The following is a 21,327-nucleotide window of genomic DNA, read 5'->3' as shown; positions in this document are numbered from 1 at the left end:
ATGTTTTCCCCTTCTAGATATCCTTCTACGATTGATTTGGTCTTAACCGACTCTAGTCATCTTTGTAGCCAACTGATTACTCATGCTGATTTTGATTCTGATCATGTTCCTGTTACATTTCAAAAATCCCATGAAGCGATTCTCAATCCAATCAGCTCCACTTTCAATTATTTTCGAGCCGACTGGAATATATATGAAACATTTATTGACTCTTTTCTTAATGTTAATATTCCTTTACAAACAAAGCTTGATATTGGCAATGCTCTTGAAACTTTAACAAATTCCATTGTTGAAGCCAGAAGCATGGCAAATCCAAAAATCCAAAACGTGGAGTAAAATTTGAATCCGTGATTATAGACGATGATCTTAAACTCTTGATCCGTCTCAAAAACGTGAGGAGAAGGCAATTTCAACGCACTCGCGATCCTGCTATGGAAATTATGTGGCAGGATTTGCAGAAAGAAATCAAGAAACTTTTTTCACAATTAGGAATCAAAAATTTTGAAAATAAGATTTCTCAATTGGACCTTGGCTCTAAGCCCTTTTGGAATTATCTAAAAACCTCTGAAGCCAAAACGGGCATTGAAAGGGGAAATCAAATTATTACTAACTAATTGCGAAAAAACTCAAAAACTTGCTATGCAGTTTGAAATAATTAAGAAACCCAACTACATGCCTTTGCTTATGGTTTTGCGCCCCTCTGAAAAGTCCTCGCGGCTTTTATAGAGGTCTTCGATTTCCCGATTGGGAAACCCTTTCCTAGGCCATGTAACCTTCTCACCCATTGAATCAATCAGTGTTACGTTCAACGAGAACCGCATTTATTCACTTCACCTTGAAACACACAAACTGATTTAATATCAAATGCACAGACAGTGCAATTAGGTGGTTCCCATCCAAGTGCAGTCGATGCGTACTGTGGAAAGTGGGTGGATTGGTCCTATTGCAATCAAAATCAAATTCAATTGAGTAAGCATTGCGCTGCTAAATCACTTCATCCATAAGTTGAACCACCTCCGGGTGCAGCTCTGCAAGTTGCTCTGAAAGTGAAGATGCTCGCTCGATTGTCCGGATGCCATTATCTGATGAAGATTTCGTGGGCGTTGTAGTGATTGAGATAACTGTTTGATTTATTGGGTTGGTTTATCTTGGCATTTGATAGGATTTATAGCGTAGCGTAGTGTTCAAATCTGCATTCTGATCGTTCTTGTTCGTTTTGGCGCTACGTCTCCACTGGGATAGATCATGCTTCTTACCTTAGTGTTCTTGTGAGCACTTGCACAGTTATTAACTAAGAACTTTCTTTGCCAATTGACCTTTTTTTGGCATGTTTATTGTTTGGCAAGCACGAAGATACACTGTGCTCTGGGAAGCCGAGAAAATTTCCTTCACGAAAAAAATCCTCGACCGGTGAAAGTTGAACTCCCAATCTGGACATTTAGATCGTAGCAATTGTTAATTTACACATTTTAAAATTAGAAAGAGTAAGCACGGAAAATCAAAAGGCTATACTATAAAACGAATAGGCAGAGAAATTGGAATACAATCAGAAAAGGATAGATTAAATTCATTATTCATACAATTATTTTTATTATTATGATTTATCGTTATGCAATTTTATTAGATTCTCTGAATTTGAAATTACCAAGTACCGGAAGCTGATGCCAGGTTCAGGGATTTCTGATTGACGAGATGCCCGGCAAGGGGAGCTTTGTGCACAGCTCCGGGATTGGCAGCGACATATGTAGCGGAGTGGTGCACCGGAACAGCTACCGAAGCTGGGACATGATGGTGATCCCAATGACCTCCGTAGGCAGTAACTGCAGCTGGAACATGGTGAGCATATGACTTGTAAGCTGCCACCTGTGGGTATCCATGATGAACCCAAGCGTGGTGAGCATTCGACCGGACGACAGTTGGACCGTGATGAGCAGCGTAAGTTATCACTGGAGCGGCAGCATAGTTGAATCCATGATGAGCATGAATCGATGGGATGTGCGAAGCTTCAGCGACAGCAGCAATCACCATGATAACAATTGTTGCAACGAACTGTAAGATAATTTCGCAATAAAATCGATTCGTTCACGATTATTTACACTTACCTTCATGTTGAACAGATTTTTACTGGGATTGAAGTTAGTGAACAAGTGGGGAGCTAAACTGAGTTTGAAACTATTTTGAAAAACCGTATCATTATATACAAAGAGTTGAGCACGAATCGATGCGGAAACGTGCAAATTTAAACAAAAAAAAAGAGATAAGATTCATTTTGCGATACCCAATTAATTGCTCAAAACCGTAACACCTTTAGGTGGTATATTTATGGACCAAATATTTTCTATGTATAACGATGCGTGAAGCTTGGTGATGGTGCATATGTAATGAAAAATTTGGTCCACGTTTATTATTTTTTTTTTGACTTTGTAATTCACATTTTCAAAGAGAACGTGTTGGATCGATATTAGTGTTTTGTGAAAGCTTGCAGTTTTGTTAAGGTGAATATCAATTGAAGCCACACGTTAAACCTTCAAGAACATACATTCAATACATTCAATACAATCAAATTCATACAATCATTCTTGCTGGTAATTTGATCGATCACCGTTAAAGAATGGTCAGTATTTCAAGTTTTCATCATGAACGACTGTCTGGTTCTGTAGATTTGCTTTTGAATATCTCTTGCATCACTTATGATCTCGCCCCAAAAGCCGTTGGTAACTGAGTGTGGTGCTTGTTGTTTTATGCAAATGAAAGGACAAAAATAAATGCTATAATAAAGAATCCATGCATTTGCTCGGTAACAACAAGTTACACGTTTGGCTACCAATGGTTTTTAGGGGGAAATCATAAATTAAGCAAAATATGAGGCGTAGTTTCGATTCATTTTCACCTTAACGTACTATAGTGGTCGATATTCGTTTCGGAGCATTCTATTTGTATTTATAAAAAGTGTCAGATATCAGATTTGCTTGAAATAAAATGGTTATAGTTATACTATTATAATTTTTTATTTATTTTATTTCTTTATTAGTATTACATTATATTCATTTCTCATATCTAGGTATTCTGTGTTATTAGACCACACTATCATCCTAATTTGGTAAAATAAATTTAAGATTTAATAAACATTTCATTAACAACACATTACATTTCATTTTCCGTAGCAGTTCATATTTTTTACAGGTGAGTTAATTTCACCTGCTTATAAGAGGAAAAACACACCTTTTCAATTTACTTAACCTAACTTAACCTAAATATATAACGCATTTATCGTGGCAATAGAAGATTGTAACGATTTTTGCCTGAAATTATTAATTATTTTATTTGACATTTGCTCCAATGCTTCAACATGATGTAACTCATTGGTACTATCCAGGACGGAAGCTTCAGAATCATTTTCAAAATTTTATTTTGAATTCTCTGCAGAGCTTTCTTCCTGGTATTACAACAGCTAGTCCATATTGGTACAACATACAACGTGGCTGTCCTGAAAATTTGTTTGCATATCAAAAGCTTGTTTTTAAGACAAATTTTTGATTTTCTGTTAATAAGGGGATAGAGACATTTTACATATTTATTACATTTGGCTTGAATGTCCTCAATGTGATTTATGAAAGTTACATTTTAAAAATTAAATTAAAATTGAATTCTAAATAAACTTCATCTGACCAATTTATTGAAACCCTTCGCATTGTGACAACATGTCTACTTGAAGGTTTCAAGTAAAGAGCTTTTGGTTTATGTGGGAATATTATTAGTTGAGTTTTGGAAGCATTAGGAGAGATCTTCCATTTTTGCAAGTATGGAGGAAAAATATCCAAACTTTTCTGCAATCGACTACAGATGACACGCAGACTTCGTCCTTTGGCAGAGAGGCCTGTGTCATCCAAAAACAAGGATTTTTGACATCCCTGAGATGCCTATTGGATTGCACCAAGATTAAATTTCAAAACACGAAATTAATTTATTCACAGTTTGAACAAGATTTTTTTAAATTTTTCTTTTTTTTTTCGAATTCAAAATGGCGTAACTCAAAATTTCGATTAACGATTTTTTTTAAATCTACCCAGAGGTGTAGAATAAGTGTATAAACCATCTGGTGTTCAAAGTTTTGATGTTTTTTTTAATGATAACGGTAATTTAAACACCGGGCAAGCTGAAATCTGTGAAAATTTTCATTGATCCTATAATTGACGAATAGATTTCCATGCAAATTTTCAATGTATAATAATAGGAAATAATACTCATACAAACTCACACAACAGTTCGATAGTGTACACTTGGCGTTATATGTCGGTTTTGTTACTTAAGATGGAATCCAATCTATGGTAAAATTTTGGTGTGACAAAATTATTCAGGTGTGAGTCTATTGGAGTTCAAAATTCTCATTACCAATACTCAAAATTACACTGAAAACTATTGATAAAACTGATATACATTATTTTTGTTTCATCACATTTCACCGTTATTTTTGCTCAAATATATGAAACAACACCAAACGCCGAATACTGTGTATTTTTTCTCGTCTTCTGAATACATTGATTCAAATCCCAAACAGCGTTAATAATTTTAATTTTAAATATTGCGGATTTTGCCCTCCAACAGACACACATCTGAATAATTTTGTCACACCAAAATATTGTCATACCACGATTGTCATAGATTGGATGGTGTCGTAGCTAACAAAACCATCATGTAACGCCAAGTGTAGCGACCACTATCGGATTGTGCATTGAATGCAAGCTGCGTGTATCTAATTACTACCATGTAAAGTGATATGTGTGCGTAGCAGTATTTTATTCCTCATTTTGAAAATTTGCATGATTTTAAAAGCTCGAACATCACAACTTTAATGAAATCTGCATTGAGTTTTCAGAAAACGAGTCTGTTCAGAATTTGATACAAAACGCTTTGTGTCTTTATATTTTTAGATATGTCGGTTATTTTCAAGAAAACTGCTCTGTCGGTTTTAGCATATGTTCCAATTTTATTGGGCCTTAATGTTCCTTAAAAAATCTTTCAGGGTTTTTCCTAATGGTTGTTCATACAATGCAACTTCCAGCATTATTCTAGGCAGAATCTAAAAATGTGAGTGATTCCTTTCGTACATTGAAATCATTGACGAATTTCATAAAAAAATCTTACGCAGTTTTGGGGACGAATCGCTGTTTGAATTCATGGATCTAAATTCAGAAATCTAAAGGCAAGTATTTGGTTCTATTTCTAGAATCATTTTCAAAGTAAATTAAGAAACTTATTGTGGTCCTCTTAGACAGTAACTCTCGGACCTCCGAAAAATTCCAAACTACTTTGAAAAAGAGCAGAAAGAAAACACCGGAATAAGAAAATTCTCAAATTCCCTATGTACCTCAAAAAGGTTACTTAGTATAATAACTGAACAAATATTGGTGGTAACACATGAGATTTTCTGTAAACAGTTATTCCACAAGCGTTAGAGCATTCCCTAGAGTAAACTTTAGAAGAAGTCGAGCAGAAAGGCTTCAAAACATTTCAGTGGGAGTCTCTTAAGAAACACAAATTCTTGTCAACAATTAATTGAGGAATCATTGAGTAATTAAAAGAATCCGTGTATGCATTTGTAGATAAATACCTTCTATGATTCTCTGAAAATCTTACCTTTTCTAATTTCTGTTTAAATTATAGAGTAGCTTAGGTTGGACTATTATAAAAATCCGTGCAGTAAATATAGGGAAATCCTACACTGAGGCACAAATACTTAGATTTTCCATTAATCATGACTTATGAATCTACCAAATTATGGTTTCATTGAACTCTTAACCATTTCGAAAATAGGATCATAAGTTTCTAAAGTGAGAGCTTTGAAATATTTAAGAACCAACCGCTAGAAAAACTGCTCCGCTTTCGATGTTGGGTACAAGTTAATCGAAAACAGATCACATGTCAACTTTTGAGCTCGACTGATATTTACCGTTATTAGTGATTAATAAGTTTAAGTAAGCAACTATCATTGCGCTTATTACTGTTTTCCATTGATTGACTTATGAAATTTAGTTATGAAAATCTTCACCAAAATCATAAGTAAAACTTAAAAATTTCAACAATAATCGTTGTGGCGCCAAATCATAACTATTCCTTAAGTTTTTTTTGCCTCAGTGTAGAATCAAATTAAAGGGGTTGTCAAAAAAAACATAAGACAATTTTTGCGGTTTTTGAACTCCACATCCCCCCTCCCCCATGGTATGATATGTTGTATGAAAATTTAAAATAATTTGTAAGGTGCGTAAGAAATCATACTTCCCCCATAAACCTTAACGTAATTAATGAACAACCCCTTATGTTGTGTGAGCCCTATCTCTGTGTGTGTCTGTGTGTGTTGTTCATAGTGAACGTTGATCGTTTCTGTTCCTTCGAGAAGCTGTTTTAGTTCTGTACAGAAAAAGTCTGTTTTCCATCGAATAATATCCGTTGATTGATTGATGTGATTTGCGTTTACTAAAATACACATTTCGCGAGTTTTGTCGATTATAACGCTGAAAATCGTCCGATCCAAAGACGATTCCAAAATGCTGTTAGCTTAAACAGAATATGAGATTTCGTTAGACCGTAAAAGCAGTTAGATCAATGAATTGTTTAGTTAAGAACGAGGTCGAAAGTCTTAAATCCGACGTAAAGAAATTAAGTGACATTCTGAACTGCTTAGTGAGAAGAGTAACAACTGTGTCGGAAAACGTTTGCTTCGCTTCGAATTCTGAAAAATTTAGCTGTGTTTCACAACAGTCAGCACTAGAACATTCACCACCGTTAACCTCTACAGCTGCCCAACGTACGGCCCGCGACGTCATTCTGTGCGGCCCACGAAGAGTTTGAAGACTTTTCTCTCTGATGGCCCGTTGTATGTTTTACTAATCAAACTTCGGAACAAACGTTTGTCTGAAACTCCAAAATACCGATATATACTTAATGTATTGTCTCTGAATCTATTACCATTTTCTTAAATGTCATAGCACGTCGGGTTTCTGAGAAATTGATTGTTGAAAATACTCGCAGGCAAGTTTACGACCTTGAAAGCTGATTTTTGTACTTCGTTTACTACAGAAATCTTTGTTTAGGTACTTAAGAATATGAAACAACAAAGTTTGTAATGTTTTTGTTACTAAAACGGTACTTTTGATAGTTTGGATATGAAGAAAATGACTTAAATGTAGCATTTCTGAAGGCGGCAATACGATAGTTCTTCTTCTTCTTTCTGGCGTTACGTCCCTACTGGGACAGAGCCTGCTTCTCAGCTTAGTGTTCTTATGAGCACTTCCACAGTTATTAACTGAGAGCTTACTATGCCAATGACCATTTTTGCATGTGTATATCGTGTGGCAGGTACGAAGATACTCTATGCCCTGGGAAGTCGAGAAAATTTCCAACCCGAAAAGATCCTCGACCGGTGGGATTCGAACCCACGACCCTCAGCTTGGTCTTGCTGAATAGCTGCGCGTTTACCGCTACGGCTATCTGGGCCCCAATACGATAGTTCTATTTTTTTAATCAAAATTTATGTCATTTCACAAATGATTCGAAACTATTCAATTTTAAATAAAAAAAACTGGAAAATTTGGCGGCATTTTCTATTTAAGTTAGTTAGCGTTAAAATTATTCTAACCGCTGAGAATCAGAATGAAATTTACAATGAGAAATCATACTTTTTATACTAGAATAGTCTTATTAAGATTACAGAGTAGTGTGTGGTCTTCCGATTCCATGGCATGCTCTTGCAGGGTGAGCGATGGAATCAAGACCAATTGTTTTCGGTCCGCGTGGCGCGAGTGCGAAAAGAGATTCGCGTTAGTAGTGTGTGGTCTTCCGATTCCATGGCAAGCTCCTGGAGGGCGAGCGACGGAATCAAGACCAATTGTTTTCGGTCCACGTGGCGCGAGTGCGAAAAAATATTCGCGTTAGTAGTGTGTGGTCTTCCGATTCCATGGCATGCTCTTGCAGGGCGAGCGACGGAATCAAGACCAATTGTTTTCGGTCCGCGTGGCGCGAGTGCGAAAAAATATTCGCGTTTCTCAGTTAGTATGTATGCTTCAAATAAAGCTGAAATTGTGGCTGCTCAATCAAGGATGAAGGATCAATTGGTGAGCTCGTTTCATGCTTTTTTAATCTATAAAATATGTATGACCGCACATTCAATCGTTACAACGGTGGGACATAAATATGCTTATTCAACAAATTACAAATGGTTCGTCACTGTAAGTGTCGGCATAAACTCTAATTCATATTTTTATATATAAAATCCTTCCTTTTACCTTTATTTTTGTAAGGAGAGGCTTTGAATGGTTTGGTCTGTTTGTCTGTGCTAGAAGTATAGACTTGCAGAACGTTAATTTTATTCAAGACACTTTGAATGGTTCGCCACTGTAAGTGTCGGCATAAGAATATTATGTTGTTGCTTTTACCTATTTGTTCAACAAACTTTGAATGGTTCGTCACTTCATGTAACGACATTATTTACTCCTATTTTAAAATTTTCCATGTCAATTGAATATATTATTCCTAAGCATGTAAACAAATAATCGTTTATCATGGTCTAATCGCTTATCAAAGTGAATCCTGTGACCCAACGATCCTCCCCATTAACAACCATCCCTCCCAGTAACCTTTGTGGAGATGCAGAGGTAAACACGGTCTCCAAATAGCAAAGGTTACACACTAACATTCCTTCCCTCAACCCCACCTGACTGCAAGGACGTGGCCGGCGCTGTTATTGACCATGTATGAATAGAGGCACTGAATTATGTACACTGAAGAAGATTATGGCCAATCCCAGCCGAACTTCTAGTTGACTCTTTGTGCATCTTCACTGACTTTGGTCAATCACGGAATAGCAACCATTGATATGTGTAGTCAGTCTAAGCTAAGCTAAGCTAAGCTAGAATAGTCTTATTAAGATTACAAGAAAACTGGAATGGCTATCTTCAAATTTAAATAAGAAATAAGTAAACTTCAGTCAAATTAGAAAAAAAAATATGGTGAGAAAATTTTAATTAGTCACAAAGGCTTGGTCATTACAAAATCCTATACACTCACAAAACCTACAGCAGGACTTTTCCGAATCCTTAGAATCAAATTTTCACAAATTTATGGGCAGAGTTTCCACATAACCCTGAATGGAATTCTGTTCAGGATTCATATAAAATCCTGGATAAATATCTCACAGATTCCAAAACAGGATCTTGGAATAAAGATTCTTACGGAATCCTAAAATCAGTTCTCACAGAATCCTGCGTGGATTTTGGCAAAATGCAGGATTCTTATATATCCATCGGCAAGAGATTCAAATAATAGTGGGTAGGATTGTGACAACAAATCATCTTTGACATGATTGTAATGTAAAATTTAGAGCAGAATTTTCAACAATTCCTGTACTAAATTATAACGTAGTTTTCGTAAGATAATTAAAGAATACTGAGAGGGATTCTTACTGATGCTCAAAAGCAATTATCTTGTAAATTTTTCCAAAAATCATTGTTTTTCTTAATCGTTAAAAAAAAAATGTTGGAAATGCTTTGGCCCGCAACGCAATATATTTTCTGAGATATGGCCCGCGGTTCAAAAAGGTTGGGCAGGCCTGCTTTACACGAATTGCTTCTTCATCAATTGACAATTGCCATCGTTCAAATGCCTTGAATTCTTTCAAGTAGCCGAAGGGTATCAGATGTCGAGATTTTCCGAACAAAACATGGAGACCTCTTCGTTGATAAATTATGAACCTAATATTGCTTTAGTTTCGTAAAATGTGTTTTGCCTTTAATTCTTTATAACAATCGTATCTTTGCATTTTGTGATAATTGCAAATATAATATGCCATATATGTTGAATGTATTTACATAGATTTTCAACAAGACTACAATTTGTCAGTTGAAATAGTAATCAAATAAAGAAATCAACTAAAGAAATCTCAAGCAATAAAAGGGTATGTTTTTTTTATGTAGCTCACTTTTTAACTAATTTACCGAACTTCACCTAAAGTTCATATTAGTTGCTTAAACAGAATGATGTTTACCATTAAGTTTGAAAAAAGTTCAACTCGAAACTCGAAACTTCCCAGATAACCAGAATGTACGTATAACGAAATCACCTTTTGCGATGCATATATGCGCAAAGTTTCACGTATAAGATGTTGCGAAAAAGCTTTATACGTACAACAGTGGAGGCGATATATTTGCATATTTTATATGATGAAAAATAACATGTAATGCGAGTGCGTAAATTTTATTGCGAACTATTCTGTACGCTTATGCGACTTAGTTTATGATAACAAAGTTGATTTGACAGCTGCTACGGACTGATCCGACTTACTTTGTACGAGTATACGGGACGAAACGAAATGTACATGTAAACTCATAAAATAGCGTTTTATACGAGGAAACTCATCAATCAAACAAAATCATCCACCATGTAGTGCGGGAGTGATGAAATTTGTTTAAATAAACGACTTTGTGCGTAAACTGTTATGCGACTTCTGGTTGTCTGGGTTGGTTTTGATAAGTGCATGTGTGACTTTTCCGAGAATCAAGTTCATCAAAATTTCATAAGAGATGAATTGCCGAAAGTATATTAGGGGGAATTTTGAATATCAGGACAAATCCTTGTAACATTTCCAGAAAAACTTAGGGGTAGGACCTGAAGAGATCTGTGCAATCCCAGGCAACCAAAATGTACGTATAACGGAAACACCTGGAGGCTTTGCATGTGCAAAATTTCACTTACAAGATGCCGCGAAAAGATCGAGTGCACCGAACGAAACAAAATGTACAAATGAACTCGAGGAAAGTCATCAATCTGACGATTTTATCTACTGTGTTTTGCGGTTTTGCAGTAGTTTGTATGAAAAAACAAATTGACGCTTATATTGAGCTGTTCGGTAATCCAATCCGCATGGTTATTAAATTAATTAACTCATTACGCGTGGTAAAGATAGACAAATTATGGGTGAAATTATGAAAAAAATTCACGTGCTCGGCTGGGATTTGAACCCAGGACTCTTGTATGCTAGACGAGCGCTTTACCAACTAAGCTACCGAGCCACTTGGTGACCCAATAACTGAGTTGGTTACAAGTTTAGAATTCGGTTCTATCCCGTTAGGCCGAATGCCGTTAGGACGAATGTCGTTAGGCCGAAGGCCATTAGTCCGAATGCCGTTAGGCCGAAAGGGTCGTTAAGCCGAAAATGGCCGATAGTTCTAATGAACCTAGAAGCCCACAATAACCGCTGCGAAATACAACTAGAAAGAACAGCCTTCGATTAAAAGAAGGAAAAAAACATTGATGAATGTGTTAGCCATTTAAAATAGTAGTAAATGATCAAATGTTAGTTCGGCCTAACGACCCTTTCGGCCTTACGGCTCTTTCGGCCTAACAGCATTCGGCCTAATGGCCTTCGGCCTAACGACATTCGGTCTAACGGCATTCGGCCTAACGACCTGCACTCAATTAATTTGAAAAAAAAAAAAAACAAGTTATTACGTGAACTTTTATGCGACTTTTGGTTGTCTGGGATGATATCTGGTGTAATCTACAGAGTAGTTCTAAAATATTTTTAACAAAATATGGTCAAGAAAGAGATTTTGTATATATTTTTGGAAAATAATACGTGTTAACTTTTTTTCGTAGCAAAAATTATAAAAAAAAAATAATGGGAATATCTTACAAGTATTTCTAAGAGCGATTGCTGAATAAATCTCAGATGACTTATAGATGGTGACCTTCTTGAAAAAATGTAATTCTTACAGGTAGTAGTGAGATTACTGGGTGTAAGCTTTAATATTTTCTGGGTGAATTAAATACAATAATCGATTATTGCACTGCTAAAAAACTAACCATGATGCAATAGTGTTTAAGTTCACCTTGGCAAACAATTTGAAAAATGTTGTTGTTTAAAAAATCTTTGTCCTATAGAGCGCTATGACGGATGATTGAATTTATGCCTTGAACTCGATTTTAATCATAATCAGGTGAATTTCAAGCTTTCGAACTTCTTGATTACTTAATACCAAAGCAGCTATTATTGAAATCAACCTGTCATAATCTCCACCTCAAAGATTTATTAATTTGTAATCTCACGTTTCTGAGCATAGTGTTACCGTTGGCTAACATTTCATTTTATCCGTTCGCATATCAATCATCTCCAATTTGTCCTTGCACTTGTACCGAACCAAACTAATCATCATTTCCTCGGTAATCGAAACTCGATTGATTGAATAACCTAACGACATATTATTTAACCCTTGCCGGTCGCGTCAACCGTGGCAACAGAAGGACGGAATTTTATTCATTATTCTATATAATTAGAATCGAGCACCACGAGGCACGAGGAACCAACTCACCTACCTTGCATTTGCTGCAGAATGACATTCACCGCGACAATGTCCGTTGACGTTCGTTCGTTGGTACCAATTTGCATACAAACACCCGCTGCTGTTGCTTTGGCCGATGCGATGGGTGTTTAAGCCTTGGTAATTGTCAAGGTGAGCCCTGCTTACATACGGCCATGTTCTGTAAAATCCCCACTAAATTGGATCACCACCTCGTAGGTTTATTTTTGTGTTCTGCCTACGAGGGAGGGGTCACAAGTGTGCATAAGTGATTCGATCCCAGACTCCCCGGGGGATCAGTGCACAATGGGACCATCTAAGAAAATAGATGATCTAAACCTCCAAAGGAATGATATTGTATTAATATGTATTAATATTGTATTGTTATATTCTATAAAAGCTTACCACTTATGAAATCTTTTTTTTTTGATCGGGTTTACGTTATACATTTTGAATATATTCTTTGAAGACAACGATGCGTTAGTACGCCATCTCTCACCTCTTATAAATGTTGGTCGCCTTTTTTCTGAAATGGTTCAATTGTCCAAGTGCAGCTCACAATGCGTTACATATTCTCTTCCAATATTACTGACGCGGATCTGCTTGCGTTTGATTGGATTTGTTCGTGCACCAAGTCTGGAATTAAAATCAACCCCCACCCCTCGCATGAACCATCCCCGTCCCCTCCCTTTTAGGTGAATATTTATGAGTTCCATATCGTCGATCGTGAGTATCGTTCGTTACCGGTTCTGTTTTCACTTTCGCGAACTGAATACCTCTTGCTAGGTGGTGGTGGTGGCCGTTCGTTCTAAGTAACTAGTTCAGATATGGGGGCAGGGTGATCTAATTCTATTACCGTGCACAGAGACGCTGTTGTCCGTCCGCAAGAATTTCCGCCTATTTGCGCGTAGATTGTAGTCTTTGCACTTTGGACAGGGGTTAACATATCTTAATTTATGGAGCACTGCATTCGATTACGTATGGCCATAGAGTTGACAAAAGATAATTCAGAAATGGAAAAAACACGAAACATAGAGCTGCTAGATTCTTTCAGAAACATTGTGGAAATTATCCCAGAAATCCTGTAGAGATTTTTACAGAACCCTCTGGTTATCCCTCTATGTATACATCCCGTGAATCCCTTTATGAATTCTCCTAGAATACTTTTGAGGATTCTACCAGAATCCTTCTTGGTGTTCTGCCAGAATACCTCTGGAAGTTCTACCAGAATGTCTCTGGGAGTTCTACCAAAAACCCTCTGGGTATTCCTCTACGTATTCTCCCCCAGAATACCTCGAAGAATTCCTTTGGGGTGGTTCTATCAGAAATTCTCTTGGGGTTCTATCAGAATCCCTCTGGGAATTCTACTATAATTCATTGAAGGGTTCTACCAGATTTTCTCTGGGAGTTTTACGGGAATCCCTCTGGAGGTTCTACAGAATCAACCTGGGGGTATTCTCGAAATTTACTTGGGGGTTCTACCAGAATCCCTTTGGGGGTTCTACCATAATCCCTCTGTAGGTTCTACCAGAATTCCTCTGAGGGCTCTACCAGAAGCACTCTGGGGATTCTACCAGATTCTCTTCGGGAGTTCTACTGGAATCCATCTGGAGGTTCTACCAGAATCTACCTGGGGGTTCTACCGAAATCTACTTGGGGGTTCTAGCAGAATCTCTTTGGGGGTTCTACCAAAATCTCGTTGGGGTTCTTCCAGAATCCCTCTGGGGGTTCTTTCAGAATCTTTTTGGGGGTTCTACCAGAATCCCTCTGTGGGTTCCACCAGAATCCCTCTGGGGATTCTACCAGAATTCCTCCCCAGAATCTCTCTAGAGATTCTTCCAGAATCTCTATAGGAATTCTACCAGAATCACTCTGGGGATTCTAACGGGATCCCTCTGAGGATTCTCCCAGAAACCATCTGAGGATTCTACCAGAATCCTTCTGGCGACTCTTCTCTGGGTATTTTCCGAGAATCTCTCTGGGGATTCTCCCAGCAATCATTTCGGGATTTGTCCAGATCACTTTTGGAGTTTCTCCCATAATAGTTTTGAGATTTTCCCAGGTATTGTTGATTCTCCAATAATTCCATTGGAGATCCTTCTTTTCGATCAAGTTTTTAGCGTACCTTCAATTATGGGAAGCTTCTCGAGGTAAAAGAAATAGTGTGCTCCGATTGAAGTGTAGGCTAATACTAATTGGGTCTAGTTTTATTAAAATTCAGTTTGGGTACAATGGTTTTCTATTGTGAGTGTGGATGAGTATGCATACTGTGTTGTGTGTGGCAATAGAGAGAGAATTGGGTTGCTATCAGTGTGATAGAAGAGAAATCTTGTTATCGCACTCTGATCATCAGGATGCTGTGGATGTCGCACCGATCAGCGTTGCAACGCTGATGATGGTGCTGATGCTACAGTACTCCCCTCCTAGACTAGGAGTCCTTTTAGCGGTAGCGAAGTGGGATTACAACTCGTCGACCAGAACGAGTGGTCCTAGTCGATGGAATTGATGCGGATGATGTAGCTGCGGGGCCGGATGCCTTGGGAGGTTGTTGGTCTTCCAATGTGTAGGCGGGTTTCAGCCGGTCGACCGAAACGTTAACTGTCCGTCCTTTCATGTTCACCTTGAAAAACTTCTCGTTCCTGTTTACCACCTCGAATGGCCCGTCGTATGGAGGTGATAACGATGGCCGAACAGAATCGTTGCGAACGAAGACGTTTTTGCACGATTGTAGGTCCTGATGAACGAAGACATTACGTGAACCGTGCCATGCGGTCTCCTTTGGGCGCAGATAACGCATGGCCTTTCGAAGATTGGCGACGAATTCCGCTTCATTTGGATTCTGCGAATGTTCAGTGAAGAACTCTGATGGAATTCGAAGGGTTGTTCCGTATACCATCTCAGCAGGAGAAGCCTTGATGTCCTCTTTGTACGTAGTACGCAACCCAAGCAAAATCACCGGAAGGTGTTCGCTCCAGTGGTCTGGGTCATGGCAAAGAATCGCTGATTTCAAGGTTCTGTGCCACCGTTCGATGATACCATTCGATTGAGGATGGTACGCAGTTGTCCGATGGTGGGTGGTTCCAAGCAGACGAGTGAGCTCGGAGAACAAAGACGACTCAAACTGACGTCCTTGGTCGGTCGTAACGTAGATGGGTACTCCAAAACGGGAAATCCATCCGGAAACCAGGGCTTCAGCGATCGTTGGCGCAGTCATGTCCGGGATGGGGAATGCCTCCGGCCACCGAGTAAACCTATCGATGACTGTAAGGCAGTAGCGTTGGCCTTTGCTTGGAGGGAATGGACCAACAATATCAATGTTGATGTGGGAAAATCGACTGTCCGGTGCTGAATATCCGGACACAGGTGATTGTGTGTGGCGCGTCACCTTGGATTGCTGACACTGCAAGCAACTTCTGGCAAAAGCGATGCTGTCCTTGCGAATGCTGGGCCAAACGAATCTCTCCGTCATCAATTTGGCTGTTGCACGTGTCCCAGGGTGAGACAGATGGTGAGTTGTATGCAGAGCGACATTACGAAACGGTTTCGTAACAAATGGGCGAATGCGATCACCTGAGCAATCACAAAACAATTGTTTTGTGCTGCCTGGAACGGTAAAAAGTTTTAACTTTAATGAGGACTTTAATTTACCTTGCTGAATATCCCGTAGCTCGGTGTCGGACTGCTGGTCATCAGCAAGTGCATCGAAGTCTAGCGAGGGCACAGTCTGAACAACTGCAATGCGGGAAAGTAGATCGGCAACGATGTTGTCCTTGCCAATTATGTGCCGGATGTCCGTCGTAAGTTGCCCAATGAAGTCCAATTGGCGCGCTTGGCGATTGGAAGCTTTATCGAGCTTCTGACGAAAGGCGAAGATGATTGGTTTGTGGTCAGTATAGATGTGGCAACTTCGTCCTTCTAGCATGAACTTAAAGTGCCGCACTGCGAGGTAGATCGCGGTTAGTTCACGATCGTAGGTGCTGTAGCGAAGCTGGGCTTTGTCGAACTTCTTCGAGAAAAATCCAAGCGGTTGAACCTTCCCTTCGACGATCTGGTGCAGAACTGCACCTGCTGCGAAGTCCGAGGCGTCGACCCAGAGAGACAATTCAGCGGATTTGGCGGGATGGGCTAGGAGTATAGCATGAGCGAGTTGTTGCTTGCAACGGTCAAAAGCCGTAACCGTCTCGTCACTCCAGGATAACGGCGACCGATCGTTTCGTTTGTTGCCGGGAGTCATTTCCAGCAACGGAATTTGAGCCTCGATCGCATTTGGGATGAATCTCCGATAAAAGTTGAGCATGGCCAGGAAGCTCTTCAATTCCTTCACCGTTGATGGTAGCTTGAAATTTTTTATCGCTTCCACGCGATCTGGTAGCGGTCGGATTCCTTCGGCAGAGACGGAGTGTCCCAGGAAATCGAGCGCTTCGCGGCCAAATTCACATTTGGCAACGTTTATTGCCAAGTTGTGCTGCTTGAGCCTCTCCAACAGCTGGCGCAAATGGTCCCGGTGCTCTTCGGGTGATGACGAGGCGATGAACAAATCTTCAATGTAGGGGAAGATGAAATCCAATCCACGAACGACCTCGTGGATGAGCCGTTGAAAAGTTTGGGCTGCGTTCCTTAAGCCAAACGTCATGAAGGAGAACTCAAACAGTCCAAATGGCGTCGTGATGGCCGTTTTTGGAATGTCCTCTGGATGAATGGGCACCTGGTGGAAGGCCTTCTGCAAGTCAACTTTAGAAAAAATAGTTTTACCCTGCAAAATGGTTGTAAAGTCCTGCAGATACGGCAAGGGGTACCGATCGGGGATGGTTTGAGCATTCAAGGCACGATAGTCTCCACATGGGCGCCAGGAACCATCTGCCTTTTTTACCATATGGAGTGGGCTGGCCCAGTTACTGCTGGACGGTCGGCAAATCCCTAGCTTCATTAGGTGTTCGAATTCGGTCCGAGCTGCCTCAAGCTTGTCCGGTGAAAGCCGTCGAGGTCTTGCATACACCGGCTGTCCGGTTGTTTCTATCCGGTGGACGACCGACGATTCACAAACTGATCCCGGAGGCGCGAGACGGGTGATGCTAGGGAATTCCGACAATATTTCGGCGAACGGGGAAACTACACTGAATGTCTTAATCGAGTATTCACTTGTCCGTGCGAGTATTCCGGCCGACTCGAGATTGGTGGTGTTGTCGATAAGGCGGTTTCGTTTTAAATCGATCAGCAAATCGAAATGGCAAATAAAGTCCGCACCTATTATTCCCGATGTCACGTCAGCAATAAGAAATGTCCACAAAAACTCGCGACGGAGACCGAGGTTCAATTTGAGCAACACTTCACCGTAAACTGTAATCGGCGTCCCATTCGCGGCGAACAATTTAATTGTCGTTGGTTTCACTTTTGCTGCATGCAATCCTTTCGGTACTACGGATACATCGGCACCCGTATCGATCAAAAACTGCATAGAGGTGGTCGAGTCCGTAATTCTCAGGCGATAGATTGCGGCTGTGGTGGAAAGTTCGCCAATCTCCCCCACAGTATCAGCAGAGTGATGTCATTGGTGATTGGATGAGCCCTGATGGCCGGTCGTGCAGGGCTTTCGGCATTTTTTGGCATTGCTACCGAACGTACGGTGGAACCAACACGGTCCGGTCGAAGAATCCCTCTCGCGGCGAGGAATTTGTTTTTCACCACCACGGGAACGGGAGCGTGAACGGGCACGAGAATGCTCCTGTCCGGACATCACTTTCTCGAATCGTCGCGATAGCTCGGCGATTTCTCGCTTAAGCTCCTGTATTGGATCAATGGCTGACTCTGTAATAGCTTTGGGAGCCGCCATCGCTGCATTTTGCACGTTGTAGTCGACGGCGTTGATTTTTCGGAGAACCATGGAATCCACAATGGCGTCGGCGATGGTGATTTTGTCCGAAGCGTCTCCTCTCGAAGCGATCACCGCTGCCTGTGCATGTGGCGGCAATCTGGTTGCCCACAGATCGAGCAATACTGCTTCCCCAAGCGAATTCCCAGCAACTCGCTTCATCTCATTGAAGAGCTGGCTTGGTTTTAGATCCCCCAGAGGCATGTCGGATAAAACACGCTGAAGACGCCGCTGTTGACTGTCCGCAAAGTACTCAATCAGCTTGGTCTTTATGTAGGCGTATTTGTCGTTCGCTGGAGTGGCCTCTATAATGGACCGTAGCTCGGTCAATTTTTTTGGGGGCACCTGTGCCATAACGATGTTATACCGGCGGGAATCGTGTTGGGCGCCGATACCAGACGCGGCAAACCAGAATTCGAGAGACATGAAATACGTCTCGATATTCGTGTCGGCCATGTTGGGTGGATTGAGACGTGGCGCGCTAATTGTTTCGACAGCCGGCTGGACGCCAATCATCTCACTCGCGCCGGATTTTTCTTCCATCGTCGTGGATGGGATCGACCGTAAACTACTTCGAAATCGCGATTCGCGGTACCCGTGATCGAAATATAATGATTTTGTGACTGATCACGTCGGGGTCACCACTTTAGCGTACCTTCAATTATGGGAAGCTTCTCGAGGTAAAAGAAATAGTGTGCTCCGATTGAAGTGTAGGCTAATACTAATTGGGTCTAGTTTTATTAAAATTCAGTTTGGGTACAATGGTTTTCTATTGTGAGTGTGGATGAGTATGCATACTGTGTTGTGTGTGGCAATAGAGAGAGAATTGGGTTGCTATCAGTGTGATAGAAGAGAAATCTTGTTATCGCACTCTGATCATCAGGATGCTGTGGATGTCGCACCGATCAGCGTTGCAACGCTGATGATGGTGCTGATGCTACAAGTTTGAGTGCTTCGTAAGATAATACCATTGAAAACCTCTGTGAGGAGGTAAGGGTAAGAATATTCTCGAAAACGATAGAATGGATGCTTTTCTTGCTCAATGTTGATCAGATTCTAATCTCAACAGCAATTTCAGCATTATTCCATCCAAATAACCAGTAAATCAAAGGGTAGTGGTTTCCAGCAGTAAGTGGCCTTTAATTGCTGGATGGTTTTGCAAATTGATTTAATCGTGCGTGTGCCGCTAATGTGCTATTCTGATTGAAATTTATATCCCACGCTCCACTTGCAAATGCACTAATCAGCGCGCGTGGTGATAGTAGTTTGCTCCAGATTGTTTAGAAGTTGTTTTTTATGCGTGCTGGGAACATGACTGTCGACAAGCCCGTTACAAAATGGGTTATGGAATGGGAGTTTTGTAACGTCATATGAAGCAACACTTTTATTCCCAGCAGGTGAGCCAGCTAAGCGAGTCAAGAATTAACCGATTCGTTCCAGTGAGCCGTCAATGTGGGGTATTTTGAAAGGGGCTGGTCTGGGATAGTAGGAGTTAATTAGAGAAGGAGTGCCTCAAGGTACATTTATCTCACCTGTCAGTAAGTAATTCAGAGCTACCTTAAGGTTCTTGCTTTCACCAGGTGCTTTGAACAGCTTAGGGCTGACTGTTCATTAGATGGAGAGGGATATTCAAGAACAAAGTATGAAGATTTTCTTGATATTTTTATCTTCTTGTCTTCTTGTCTTCTTGTCTTCTTGTCTTCTTGTCTTCTTGTCTTCTTGTCTTCTTGTCTTCTTGTCTTCTTGTCTTCTTGTCTTCTTGTCTTCTTGTCTTCTTGTCTTCTTGTCTTCTTGTCTTCTTGTCTTCTTGTCTTCTGTCTTCTTGTCTTCTTGTCTTCTTGTCAAATCCAATCCAAATCCAATCCAAATCCAATCCAATCCAATCCAATCCAACCAATCCAATCCAAATCCAATCCAAATCCAATCAAATCCAATCCAAAATCCAAATCCAATCCAAATCCAATCCAAATCCAATCCAATCCAATCCAAATCCAATCCAAATCCAATCCAATCCAACAAAATCCAATCCAAATCCAACCAAATCCAATCCAAATCCAATCCAAATCCAATCCAAATCCAATCCAATCCAATCCAAATCCAATCCAAATCCAATCCAATCCAATTCCAAATCCATCCAAATCCCAATCCAATCCAATCCCAATCCAATCCAAATCCAATCCAATCCAATCCAAATCCAATCCAAACTCCAATCCAAATCCCCAACCAAATCCAATCCAAATCCTCCAATCCAATCCATCCAATCCAAACCATCCAATCCAACCAATCCAATCCAAATCCCAATCCAAATCCAATCCAAATCCAATCCAAATCCCAATCCAAACCAATCCAAATCCAATCCAATCCAATCCAAATCCAATCCAAATCCAATCCAAATCCAAATCCAAATCCAATCCAAATCCAATCCAAAATCCAATCCAAATCCCCAAATCCCAAATCCAATCCAAATCCATCCAAATCCAATCCAAAATCCAATCCCAAATCCAATCTCCAACAAATCCACATCCCAAATCCAATCCAAATCCAATCCCAAATCCAATCCAAATCCAATCCCAAATCCATCCAATCCAATCCAAATCCAATTCCAATCCAATTCCAATCCCCAATCCAAATCCAATCCAAATCCAATCCAAAATCCACCAAATCCAATCCAAATCCAATCCAAATCCAATCCAAATCCAATCCAAATCCAACAAATCCAATCCAAATCCAATCCAAATCCAATCCAAATCCAATCCAAATCCATCCAAATCCAATCCAATCCAATCCAAATCCAATCCAAATCCAATCAAATCCAATCCAAATCCAATCCAAATCCAAAATCCAATCCAAATCCAATCCAAATCCATAATCCAAATCCAATCCAAATCCAATCCAAATCCAATCCAAATCCAATCCATCAATCCAAATCCAATCCAAATCCATCCAAATCCAATCCAAATCAATCCAAATCCAATCCAAATCCAATCCAAATCCAATCCAAATCCAATCCAAATCCAATCCAAATCCAATCCAATCCAATCCAAATCCAATCCAAATCCAATCCAAATCCAATCCAAATCCAATCCAAATCCAATCCAAACCAATCCA

The 21,327-nt window shown here is 40.0% G+C and overlaps 1 protein-coding gene across 1 annotated transcript; it reads right to left on the bottom strand.

Moving 5' to 3' along the window:
- Positions 1–1,569: 1,569 nt before the first annotated feature.
- Positions 1,570–2,212, bottom strand: LOC5573906 (adult cuticle protein 1). Its single transcript, XM_001654891.2, has 2 exons — positions 2,103–2,212; positions 1,570–2,049 (listed from the first exon to the last, which is right to left on the bottom strand). The coding sequence occupies exons 1-2, from the start codon at positions 2,106–2,108 to the stop codon at positions 1,642–1,644; spliced, it is 414 nt and encodes a 137-aa protein (XP_001654941.1). The 5' UTR covers positions 2,109–2,212; the 3' UTR covers positions 1,570–1,641.
- Between the last annotated feature and the right edge of the window lie 19,115 nt (positions 2,213–21,327).

Source organism: Aedes aegypti, chromosome 2 (genome assembly GCF_002204515.2).
Source record: "Aedes aegypti strain LVP_AGWG chromosome 2, AaegL5.0 Primary Assembly, whole genome shotgun sequence".
NCBI classification, from domain to species: Eukaryota; Metazoa; Arthropoda; class Insecta; order Diptera; family Culicidae; genus Aedes; species Aedes aegypti.
The sequence above is the reverse complement of the archived record's forward strand: the minus strand, read 5'-3'. Positions and strand labels throughout refer to the sequence as shown.